This window comes from Lutra lutra, chromosome 10 (genome assembly GCF_902655055.1).
Source record: "Lutra lutra chromosome 10, mLutLut1.2, whole genome shotgun sequence".
Taxonomy (NCBI): Eukaryota; Metazoa; Chordata; class Mammalia; order Carnivora; family Mustelidae; genus Lutra; species Lutra lutra.
In genome coordinates, this window is record NC_062287.1 from 105,154,867 (window position 1) to 105,167,110 (window position 12,244).

At 61.1% G+C, this 12,244-nt stretch overlaps 1 protein-coding gene and 1 long non-coding RNA gene across 3 annotated transcripts in view; both read left to right on the forward strand.

Moving 5' to 3' along the window:
- FADS2 (fatty acid desaturase 2) overlaps positions 1-10,565 on the forward strand; it is a 31,640-nt gene extending 21,075 nt beyond the window's left edge. The window contains exons 6-13 of one of the 2 annotated variants that reach the window (XM_047691402.1): positions 1,768-1,828; positions 2,236-2,312; positions 7,120-7,217; positions 7,425-7,521; positions 7,791-7,870; positions 8,349-8,474; positions 8,828-8,919; positions 10,400-10,565. In XM_047691402.1, coding sequence (XP_047547358.1) covers positions 1,768-1,828; positions 2,236-2,312; positions 7,120-7,217; positions 7,425-7,521; positions 7,791-7,870; positions 8,349-8,474; positions 8,828-8,879 — 591 coding nt within the window. In that variant the 3' untranslated portion in view covers positions 8,880-8,919; positions 10,400-10,565. Of the gene's footprint in view, positions 1-1,767; positions 1,829-2,235; positions 2,313-7,119; positions 7,218-7,424; positions 7,522-7,790; positions 7,871-8,348; positions 8,475-8,827 lie in introns of both variants that reach the window. The other variant, XM_047691401.1, reaches the window with a different exon arrangement.
- LOC125078523 (uncharacterized) lies at positions 4,476-4,963 on the forward strand. Its single transcript, XR_007120918.1, has 2 exons — positions 4,476-4,516; positions 4,633-4,963. It is a non-coding gene; the product is annotated as an uncharacterized LOC125078523 (long non-coding RNA).
- Positions 10,566-12,244: the final 1,679 nt, after the last annotated feature.

Genomic DNA, 12,244 nt, shown 5'->3' on the forward strand with positions numbered 1-12,244 from the left:
CGGAAACATAACTTCAGATGAATTCCCTGGTACCCCCTGCCACCCCAGCAGCCTAGGCACTCCGAGTCCTTCTACGGGGACTCTCTGGTCTGCCCACCTGCCTGGGCCGCCCTTAGTGTTCTCTTCCCAAGAGTCTAACCAACCCGAGAGGGTCCTTGGGGCCTCGGGCCACCTCCTGGGGTGACCTGTGGGCAGAGCTGGGGCAGGAAGGGCTCCTGTTTGGGGCCGAGAAGCCTGCAGACAGAGGCTGGGCCTGCGGGTCTGTTTCCTGGCTTCTGAGAGGAGGTTAGGGCAGGATCCAGGGGCCTGGTCTGTAGACCACGTGCTCCCTGGAACCCCAGACCACAGTGTTCCCCACCTGACGGGCCACTGGGGGTGGAGGGGTGCCCCTCCACTCCCTCCTCTGAGAAATCTTCCAAGGCCAGCCTCAGGCCCGGCCTTAGTGACCATCCTTGTGCCAATGGCCACACTTTCTGGGGATGAGTGAGACCCCTGCCAAGGCACAGGAGGCCTCACGGGACAAAAGGGGTCAGTTCTAGTGGCGCTTCAGCCTGACGGGCTGTCACCATGGCCGCAGGTGCCAAGAGGTCCCTCCCAGCCAGGGCTCCTCCTTTCAGGTGTCGTGGGTTCCCCCTGCGATTTTAACAGTCGTTTCCCTCTTTGCTCTCACCTGCAGACAAGGGCATTGTCTTAGCCAACATCCGGGGTCTCTCCATCCATGCTTCCATCTCCCTGAGTACAATATGTAGGAATGAGCCCCCGCAAAGGGCTGGATCTGGGGAAGGGTGAGGGAGGGGCCGTGTCCCAGGGCCCAGCCCCCGGCGCTTATGCCTGTGTTCTCATCGGCTCCTCTAAACCACCAGTGATTTGGGTGCCAAATGGGGTGGGGGTGCGGGGGGCTCCGTGATCTTGCAGGTGATCTTGGCAGAACTTGGCACCGAAAGCAAGAACAGGGGCCACTCTTTGAGCAACATCTTACGGTCTCAGTCCCCAAGTAGCGAGGTGGGCTGGTCTGCAGAGGACTGGACCCTAGCACTCAAGGGCTCCAGGGACCCCGTGGGGCAGGGGATCCCCTACAAGCCTGTGCTCAGCATGGCCTGAGCGGCTTTGGGCGGTGAGGACCCCCAGGCCCCAGCGCGGCCCTCCTCGCTCTGACCGTCTGGGCATCAGGGTACCCAGGGTGGGTCCCCAGCCTGTCGGCATCCTTGACTGAGAGTTTCCTGCCTGAGAGAAGTGATTAGCTTTGGAAAATTGCCGGAGGCCCTGCGGGGAAAGATGCTCCCAGCCCGGTGACTGATAGCAATTCCCCGGGCCCCTATCTGCGTTCTCCCGGCTGCTGCCGACCCTGGGGGGCTCCCCAGCGTGCCCCGGGGGCTTCTCTCACTCTCAAAGGGCTGGAGACTGGAGCCAAGGAGCTCCCTCGGTGGGGCCTGGTGGGGCCCCGTGTGAGCTGTTCATTTGCGCCTTCATTTATTTATTAGCGCCTGTCATGGGGGCTCTGAGTCAGCTTTCTTGGGCTCAGATCCCAGCTGGGTGCATTTCTCGTGTGGCTTTGAGCTGTGATTTGACCCTAAGCCCCCAGCCTTGTGGGCTGGTGGAGGAGGCCGGGAGCTAGGAGCCAGAGGGCCGAACGGCCCAGCCTGGGGGCCCAGGGTGCAGACTGACAGGACAGGAGCGGAAACTGCAGAGCATGTTGGGGTGGGCAGGGGGGCCGGCGGCTGGGGCCTGAGGGGGCCTGGGTGCTCACCCTGTCTTCTCTTTCCTCAGTACGGCAAGAAGAAACTCAAATACCTGCCTTACAATCACCAGCACGAGTACTTCTTCCTGAGTGAGTGCTGGGGGCCCCCTCGAACCACACCCCAGAATGGCCATCTGTCTCCCCACCAACCACCTGCCGCCCCTTCAGACCCAGGAATCGCCCCTAAGCCTGTTCGAGCACGAAGGGCCGCCCCTCCCCGCGAACTGCTCCTGGCCTGTGGTTAGATGGGACCCAGAGGCACAGGGTCCCACACTCAAGGGCACCTCGTGCGGAGAGGGGTGGGGGGAGGGCGCTAGTTGGGGGAGGGGGGCGGGTGCTCCCAGCCCCCACTCAGGCCCAGTTCTCTGCCTCTGCCTGCGAGATGCAGAGCTGGGCCCCCATTCAGTGCTCACCGGCCTCCCCCCCCGACTGACTGGTCCGGCGTGGCGGGGCAGGACAGATCAGGGCATCTGTAAGCGTCTCTGCTCTCCCCACAGTCGGGCCGCCGCTGCTCATCCCTGTGTACTTCCAGTACCAGATCATCATGACCATGATCGCACGCCACGACTGGGTGGTGAGTCAGGGGGTACGGCTGGCCTGGGCTGTTGGGGGGCAGGGGCAAGTGGGCCTGGGGATTGGCACGGTGCCCCCAGGCCCTACGTCACTCTCAGTAAGGGAACATGCTCTAGGGCAGCCAGGAGCCAGGGAGGCCACAGCCCTCTACGTTCCCCCACTACCCACACACCGTGGGGCCAGTGAGGGGCCGTGGCCTTTGCTGAGCTCCCTCAGAAAGCTGGGCCCGCCTGTCCGCCACTCCAGCCCTTGCCTCCCATGTACCCGCGTCCCGTGCGGCCCCGAGAGCCCATGGGCCGGGACCACCGTGCTCCGAGTGCTCAAGGGAGAGCAGCTGGGCAGTGGCAGGGCTGACAGGTGGTTTGTTTGCTCAAGCTGCCCACCAAGGCCGCCCTGTCCCACCTCAGCGCTCACAACTCTGGAGGCCGGAAGTCCCAGACGAGGTGCTGTCGGCACAGGTCCTTCTGAGGGGGGTTAGGGAGGACCAGGGCCAGGCTAGGGTCCTCGGCTGCTGGGCGGCTGGGTCTTCGGCCTGTGTCTCGGCGTCACCGTCCCCGTGAGCCTCTGTGTCTGCGTCCGGGGTCTCTTTTCGTAAGAACGCCGATCACAGTGGACTAGGGCTGCAGCTTAGTGAATTACATCGGCCATGACCCTGTCTCCAAATAAGGTCACTCGAGGCCTTGGGATTAGGGCTTCAACATGTGCATTTTAGGGGACACAATCCAGCCTGTAACACCAGGCTTGGAGTCACCAGATTCTGTGTCCAGAGAGCGAGTGCGATGGGGCACGTCCCCGTCCTCGGCATTATGTGTGCACGGGCGGGATTCGGCATAAAAGGTGGACGGAATGACCTGGATGGAGCAGTCAGCCATGGAGCCTGCTTGTGGGAGACTGGATTTTGTGGGGACAGGGACAGGGCCTCCCTGTCCTGGACACCCAGTGGAGGGGGACCACCAGGTATTGCGGGTCTTTTTTTTTTTTTTTTTTAAATCCAGTTTCATCAATGAAAATATTGAGACTCTGAGAGCTTGGGACTTACCCAGGGTGACACCAGGGTCGGGCGCTAGAACCTAGGCTGTGTCCCATACTGTTCCCCCACTTCAGCCACCAACCTCTCTCGAATAACACCACCCTCCCTCGTATTTCTGGAGCGTCTGCAGGGCTTCCAAGTACTTTGCTTTGTCCTTTCTCGTTGGAGCTGTGGGCAAAGGGGCCACACCTGGTGATTCTGCTGGTGTTCGGGAAGTCTCCACCAGCCCTGTATTGGTAGAACCTGTACCACCCACTTCTAGGACACGATATTTTTCCAGAAGTGAGCGTTTCTTCTGTACTTCCTGTGTCCCAGCATGGCCACCCACGTTATGACATTTGACCCTGGCTTAAGAGCACAATGACACGGGCCGCAGGGACGGAGTTTCTGTGTCAGCTGTGCCGTGGGAATTTGAACCCAGATCTCTCACCTATGCTAACTGCTGTTCCCATGGGGCTCCCCGGGCCCTGGAAGGAGCCACACAGCTGAAGAGGAGCTCGAGCCCGGCCGGGTGGGGTTTCGTGGTGCTGCTGGGCGGATTTCCATCAGCTTTTGTGGCAGGTGACTCCTGCCTGAATATATACTTTTTTTTTTTTTTTTTTTAAAGCTGTGCTTATTCCCCAAGGGACAAAGCACTCAATAAGGACAGCGCAGGGAAGGAGAGAAGACTGTGTGCCTGCCTGGGATCAGATGGCAGACCCAGGGAAATTTGATAGGGCCCCAACTCGGTGGTGGGGAGACAGGGCAGCCCTGCCTTTGCCCCTGCTGGGGAGCAGGTCTCCAGCTGGGTGGGAGGGACGAGCCTCCAGCCTTGGGCTCCTTCTCGGAAACAGCGGACTGCAGTCAGTGTGCAGGGCTGGGGATTCAGGGCAGATAAGGTCCGGTGCCACCACCCCAGGAGTCCGTGACTGCAGGGGCAGAGGTGGGTCCGGGGCTGGGCTTTTCGTTCGTTTTTGTTTATTTGTTTGTTTTAAGATTTTATTTATTTATTTGACAGAGAGAGAGAGACAGCGAGAAAGGGATCATAAGCAGGGAGAGTGGGAGAGGGAGAAGCAGGCTCCCTGCTGAGCAGGGAGCCCAATGTGGGGCTCGATCCCAAGACCCCGGGATCCTGACCTGAGCTGAAGGCTTAATGACTGAGCCACCCAGGCGCCCCCGGGCTTTTCTGATTTACGGTAACAGAGCTTAGGTGCCAAGTGCAGCCCTGGCTTGGGGCCATAGTCCTTAATGGGAGCAACTCTCTTGGGCCAACAGGCAACACCCGGAGACCTGTCTGATGGTCACAACACAGGGGAGATCGAGCACTCCTGGCAATCGGGCATCTGGGGGACACCTAGCGGGGGATCCTGCTGAGTATGGTGTTAGGCACGGCACAGCCCCCAAAGGTGAGGGCTGTTCTAGGCCCAGATGCCAGGTATGGGGAGGACGGGGGTTGATGCACTCTGAGAGCCTCAAGGGCGGAGGTGTTTACCGTCCTGGCAGTGCTGGGTGGTGGCCACATCCTGGAGATACTTCCCAGCCTCCCTCCGTGGAGGGTCTCTAAGTCCGACACCACGGACCTCTCTTTACTGAAACCCTCTCTGTCAGCTTCCAGATCCCACCTCTGCCAGTTCTCCTCCACCTCTCTGTTCCCCCATATCTGCTTCACACCTACCCCTCATGGGGTAGGCCATGGTCCCGTGGTCATGGGTCGCTCTGCACGAGAAGAAATAAGCATCTTCCCCCGTGGATATACAGTTCCTTCTGCCACACTAGGTGCACACACAGATGAAACGAAAGGGAATGTGATGGACAGTAGGAGCAAACCTGCCACACTTGCTTCTCCCGCCCCCTTAGAGAGCCCTCCCTGGATCCCAGGCCATGCCCCGGGGCCTAATGCCAACCCTCCAGACTCTCCCTTCCCCTGGACTGCCTTCTCAGCCAATAGCACCCATGAGGGGACCAGCATGGATTCCTCATGACTAAGCTGTCCCCAAATGCAACTGCCCTGGCCTCCTAGATCGTTCTGGAATCTCTATCACCTCCTCGGGGCTGTGGGCCCTGCTCTCGGTCTCCCATCATTTCGGGTCTGGGCTACCGAAATAACCTAATCCCTCCATCTCCAGTTGGCAGAGCTGTATTTTAAGATTTGAATGTGACTGCGTTCTTCCGGCGTGTAAAGCTCGCGGCGGTTTTCCGTTGGCCGAGAGGTAGAGGTCAGCATCCTGAGGCAGACACGGCCTGGCCGAATCCCCCCCCCCCCCCAGCGAGCACATGGGACACAGGATCTGCACGAACACCCAGCCCCCTGCCCGTTCGCCTCCGCTCATCGCACCGCAGTCTTGCCTATCTGGGCTTTTTTCCATACCGTCATTCTGCAAATGCGTTGCACGGTTCTTGACCTCTGACGTAGCCCAGCCCAGCTCAGGCACCACCTCCCAACAAGGGCCTTTCCTAAATCCGAACATCACATCAGGACCACTCACGTGCTCCCCTTGCTGCTGTCGCCTTCCGTATGATATCGAAGGGATCTCTGTATAAGCCTGTCCTTCCAGACACCAGGCTCCCGAAGGAGCTGCTTTGGCTCCTAGCACCCAGCTCTGCCCGAGGTTAGAGAGGAGGCATGCACGGGATTCGCGGAGCTTGACTGCACATAGACTTGAGGATGAGTTTGTCAAGCAGAAGGGGGGCGGGGGGGACAGGAGGCCCAGGTGGAAGTGAAGCCGGGTGCACGTGGGTCCAGAGGCTGTCCGCATAGGGGTGCATGGACTGGCATGTGGGGGTGGGATTTCCTCCAGTATCCTCTAGTGGGGAAGGAGGTGGGTGGGGGCTTTGACGATGGCAGTGTCACGGTCCACGTTAGGCACAGAGGCCCAGCTGAGTACTCACATGGGCAGCCCGACCCAGGGCCTGTGCTCAGATCACTACCCTGCTGGGACTCCAGGGAGGAAAAGTGATGGGGGAGAGGAAACCATGCAAAGGCCCTGAGGCAGAAATAAGCTCGGTCAGGGTGGCTCAAGAGAGGGCGGGTTCTGCTTGGGGCTAAGAAGGAGGCTCTGGTTGCCATGGTAGCCGAGGGCGAGCAGGAGACCCATGGGAGACTCTGGCTATGGCCCAGTGGAGGCACTCAGACTTGGGATGCAGAGAGGAGATAGGGACCCCCTCCTCAGAGCACCTGTCTGTGGGGTTGCTGTGGAGGGGAGGGTGGCAGGGCTGCTGAGAGAAGCGCTCACCCAGGTGAGGGAATACCTGTAAGTTCAGGATCCCCATGGCCACCCCAGAGAGGGGCAGGAAGAGAGAGGGGACAGGAGGAGAACTGGGCATGGGAGGGGGACCAGCATGTCAGAGATGGCTGGGGGGCCCTTATGGAGAGGCTGGGCGGTGGCGCTGGCCTTTGCCCTGCTAAGAAGGAGATTCCCAGGTGTTGATGGGTTAGAAGACAGCGAAGGGCAGTTTTGGTGGGGGCGGGGCGGTCTATGTACCTTCAGAATCCCTGGGACCACGAAAGCGCTGCTCCTGGCTGACACCTAGTCCCTGCCCTGTTTCCCTGAAGCAAAGCCCAGCACCCTCCTGCTGCTCAGACACCCAGCATTTCCCCAGAAGCAAAGACGGTCGCGGACCCTGTGCAAGCAAGCGTCACATGCTCCGTGGACCTGGTGCCCAGCTTCCTCGAGGCCCGCTGGGGGTTCTTGGACACGTTTGCCTCGAGGGGCATGTGAGGGGCTGTGTGCACATCAGTGGTCAGGACGCAGAGCCAGGGTGGGTAGCGGCCCCAGATCAAATCCCGTTCTCCCTGCAGGACTTGGCCTGGGCCATGAGCTACTACGCTCGGTTCTTCATCACCTACATCCCTTTCTATGGCATCCTGGGCGCTGTCATTTTCCTCAACTTCATCAGGTACCTGCTGCTTGGCCTTGACGGGGCTTTGACAGGGGGGCCCCTGTGGGAGGGCTCCGAGCTCCCCGCTTCCTGCCCTGGGCCTCCCGACCTGGCCTCTTGGTGCACCTGCCCGGCTGCTGGGGCTGGGGGGGAAGGTCTGTTCCCACCTGGCCGGACTCCGTGGCCACTCCCGTGGCTCCCTCCCTGAGCTGTGCTGTCTTCCAGGTTCCTGGAAAGCCACTGGTTTGTGTGGGTCACACAGATGAACCACATCGTCATGGAGATTGACCACGAGCCCTACCGTGACTGGTTCAGCAACCAGGTGAGGGCAGCTGGAGCTGGACACTGTGGGGCCCCGTGGAGCCTGTGGGTCCGTCTCCCTGCCTCCAGCCCTTGGCTGCTCAGTGGGCCTAGGGCCACGCTGGGCTTCCCTGCCTGTAACCTTCCACGGGGAGGGACCAGCAGGGAATCTGGGTGGGCCAAGGTCTCCAGGCCACGCAGGATGACAGGGAGGGGTTGGGCCTCCCGGGAAAGAGATGGAGCCCTCATTCTCCCATCTGCTCCTGGGGTCTCACCCCCCACCCTCCGCAGCTGGCAGCCACCTGCAACGTGGAGCAGTCCTTTTTCAATGACTGGTTCAGCGGGCACCTCAACTTCCAGATCGAGCACCAGTGAGCACGGGCGGGCGGGCAGGCTGGGAAGGTGGGTGGCCCTGGAGGAGGGAGGGGGTCACCAGCCCTGTCTGCGCGTGGGCAGCACATGGGGGCTACCTCCCTCCCCACCCTGGCCAGGCCTCCCAAGCGTCAGGCCTGGAGCCTGGTTCTGCAGCCCACCACTGAGGTCGGGGGAGGGGCTCACCGGCCCGAGGGACAGCCACCCCTTCCATGCGGCCCCAGCTTTGTAACCATAGAGAGCTCACACCACTGGTCTCTTGAACCTTCGAGCCTAGCAGGGCAGGGGGACCGATCCCTTCATTGACAAGGAAACTGAGGCACGGCTCTTCCCCACCCCCTGTGCGCCAGCCTCGGGTGGGGGGGGACACACAGAAGGAGAGCCGCAGACGTGGTCTCCCCAACCCTGACTGCTGCTGTCTGTGCGGGCTGTGAGTGGGAGGCGGGGGCGTCCTCACCCTGTCCCCGCTGTCCCCAGCCTCTTCCCCACCATGCCCCGGCACAACTTCCACAAAGTCGCACCGCTGGTGAAGTCTCTGTGCGCCAAGCATGGCATCAAGTACCAGGAGAAGCCGCTGCTGAGGGCCCTGCAGGACATCATCAGGTAAGGGGGGGGGTGTCTGCGGCTGCTGGAGCCCCTGGAGGTCCCTGGGGCTCAGGGCAGAGACGGAGAGGTGCGCAGCTGGGACTGGCCACGGTGAGACTGATGGCCACCAGAGGGCGCAAGCCCCTGGGGCCCAAGTGTCCCCACCAGGGCCCCTCCCTTACTAGGAAGGACCTGGCTTCAGCTCTGGGCTGGATGGGACCCTCCCTTGGTCCTCCCTCAGGCTGTCCCCCAGGGAGCCCTGAGCAGACAACCCTGTAGTCCCTCTGAGAGCCAAGAAGCGCCGCCCACCCCCCAGTGTGGCCTCCCCAGCGCCCCCCTCCTGGGCCCTGACGGTCCCCTCCTCTTCCCAGGTCCCTGAAGAAGTCCGGGGAGCTGTGGCTGGACGCCTACCTCCACAAATGAAGCAGCAGCCCTAGGGCTGCCCACGGGGAAGGGGGAGCAGGTGGGAGCGCTGGCCACAGGGAGGGGGGCTTTTGTTCTGAGGGATTCCACAAGGCTGGGGTACATGCTGGTTCGGGAATCCCATTTTTGGTCTATCTCCTGTTTTGCTCCGCTTTCCCTGCACTTCTGTCTCCGACACCCTCCCTCATGGGGCTGTCCTGTATCAGATGGCCGTTCACCTGCTCCCTCCCACCCCCAGGAGCCAAGACAGGTGCTCTGTCCCGGCCCCCAACTTCTGTCCCCAAACTTCTGCCAGGCCAGAGGTCCACAGATATGGCCTGTAACACCCCTGTCTTGCTGCCTGGCCTCTAGGCCTCACACCTGAGGTCCGTGGCGGGTGGGGGTCCTAGTTGAACACCACGGCTCCCTGGCCTGTAGGTCTGGCCCCACTGTCAGCGTCCCCGTCACTGGTGTTAGGGGGTGTGTGCACCTGGTGCCCCCGGCTCCCTCGTGGCCTGCACTGGGACCCGGGCCTCCCTGCTGCCACCCCTTCTCTTCAGATGCCCAAGGTCCTGACCCTGATCCCGGCTCCCTTTGCCTGCAGCGCAGCCAGCTCAGACCTTGGGGCCCAGGCAAGTGTCCTCGCCCCGCAGGAACCCTTTGACCCGCGGCTTGTGCTGTTCCATCCCACCACCTGCCACGTCTCCCCAGCTCCACAGCCTGGGACCCGGGGGCCAAGGGGGCCACCCTGAAGGTGGGCTTGGCCAGATCAGAGGATCAGTCGGCCTGTTGGCTCAGCCCTGCCCCCTCACCCCCCAACATCCCCTTCAGCTGTTTGTCCGGACTGGGCGATTGGACCTTTCTCCAAGGTGCTCTGTTACCTGCCAGGCAGTGCCCACCAGTCTCTAGCTGCTTGGCCAAGTGGCCTTGAGCCCTTCAAGCTGCCGGAGGGCGCCTCACACAGCCCAGCTCTATGCGGGGGCTGCTAGTGGGGACGTGCTCACACTGTCTTCTGCTCTCCTCTGTCCTCTGGTTTTTTAACCTTTTGTTATAGAGACATTCTGACGGGGTTGGGGGGAGCTGCGACAACAGGGCTGGGCCTTGTCACAACCTTCTACCAGCTGCCTCTTTAGACCCCTGTGGTGGGCTGAGCCCGGCTCACTCACGGAGGCCACGGGGACCCCAACTGTGGGGGCTGCTGGGACCGCTGCTGTCGAGAAGGCAGTAGGGGCCCGGGGGGGATGCAGTTCCAGAGGACGTGACTCTAAGCATCTGAGGGTTTGCGAGGGAGACCTGATGAAGGTCAAGTGAAAACTGCAACAAGGAGTTTGGGGCCGGAAGCCAGGCAGCCGAGGGAATGGGGAGTGAGCGGGAGGGAGGGACTCAGGGCTGCTGCGTTCGGAAATCTAACCCACTAACCAATATTTAGCTTCAGGGGAGGGGAGCAGAACAAGCTCAGAGGGAGGGCGCCTATGGGAGAGAGCTGTAGTCCCCCAGCTCCCCCACCAGGGGGAGATGCATCTTGTGTGACGGACCTGCAGGTTGCCATGGCGACATGGGCCCCAGAAGCCCTCCAGGGGAGAACACAGGCCCCAAGAGCTGTCCTTCCCGGGACACAGAATGGATCCATAGGGAACTGATGTTAATTTTTACCATGTCGCTCCCCCACCCCTACATTTTTTGGAAATAAAAGTAATTTTATTCTCACTTCCTGCACGTTAATGCTAGGCGGACTGTCAGGATGGAGGAAGGGGCTTTGTAGCCAGGGGACCAGGGAGAAGACTCATGCTGGTAGAGACAGGCTTTTTGCTGTCCCTTCCCCAACCGCGGTGGCCCTATCCCCATCCCCTGCTGCCTCCCCTCAGGATAGAATTTTCTCCCCTTCCACTGAAGTGCGTACACACCAACCCAACTCCAGATGTGGCCACTGGAGCCAAAGGAGGTTTCCTGGAAGGTCTCTGGAGGGTAGCAAGGAGGAGCTGGCCCAGGCCACCTTCCTGACCTCCCCATTCCGCATCTCTGTCCCCAGTTCCTCCTGGGAGCAGCTGTCTGCTCACAACCTCACCAGCTGACTGGCCTATTGCCAGACTCCCGTTCCCCCATTTTCTGGTCAGTGGACAGAGCTCTGGGGAGCAAAGAGAATCTCAGAAGGGAGTTTGGAAAGCCCTGGAGACCTACGCTTCCCTCTTGTGGTCCCCACACCCTGGGGAGACGCCCATGCCCTCTCAGCCCAGCCCACCAGCTCACAGGCAGCGGCAGACAGAGTCCTGGGTCTGTCCTACCATCAACATTCCCTACCTGGGAAGTCCGGAGGGCTGTGCCAGGAGCCTCCCGCTGTACCAGCAGCCCAAATGCTGCTCTGCTCCTCTGCCTCCGGGTTGGCTCAGCCGGCAGGTCAAGCTAGGTGTGTCCGGGAAGGGTTCAGCATAGCCAGCACCAGGCCTTGCCTCTCCTCCCAGCGGGGCTGCGGAGGGTCCCAGAGTAGACCCTTGTGGCCTTCGTGTTTTCCCTGTGACCCCAGTATTGTGTGCAGGGACAGCCAGCTGTCCTGGGTAGGGTGGAGGTGGTTCCCCAGTGGGTCCAGGGACTCGGCAGTGGGATCCAGGGTTGCAGAAAGAGCCCTGAGCCAGGAGACAGAGACCCACTGAGTGGCCTTGGGTGAGTCCTCTGGCCTGGCTCTCTGGGTGGGTCCCGCCATTGATTCACCAAAGGCACCAGGCTAGAGTGAGGCTGTCACCCTCCCCGCCTGTGAGCCCTCGGCCCGGCCCTTCCAGTAGAGAGGACTTTGAGGCTGAGAGACCATGAGGTACACACCTTCCATCCTTCTTACCTGTGCCTGTGTTCCGCCTCCTGCCTGGGCTGGGCATGGTACCCTGTCCCCCAGGATGAGACAGTACAGGCTCCTAGGGATGGGGAGGGTGGCAGGGAGGACCGATGGTCTAGGTGGACACTGTGGCTCTGAAGGCACCAGCTAAATATGGGCTCAGGTCAGGGGGCACTGGGATCTTTGCTATGGCTTTTTCCCACCACGCCGTCTTTGCGCTCAAATATTATTACGCCAGCGGCGAGAAGCTGGGAACACCTGTACCTGCTCTCTGCTGAATCCCTTCTGTCCACATACTCCATGGAGGGTCTTGCCCAACACGGAATCACGGGTTTCCCCACCCCCGCACCTCCCCCCAAAGTCATGAGTCCCTGACTTGTAAGGTCCTGAGTGATCACAAGACCTGAAGCTTCCATTCTCGGGGGAGGCTGGGACCAAAAGGGAAAGGGCTGGCTGGAGGCCATGCGGTGGTGGCAGCCAGATCCCTGCTCCTCACCCAACACTCCGCCAGCCCATTTCCTTCACTCCCTCAAGGGAAAGGCTGTTTCCCAGAACAAGATGT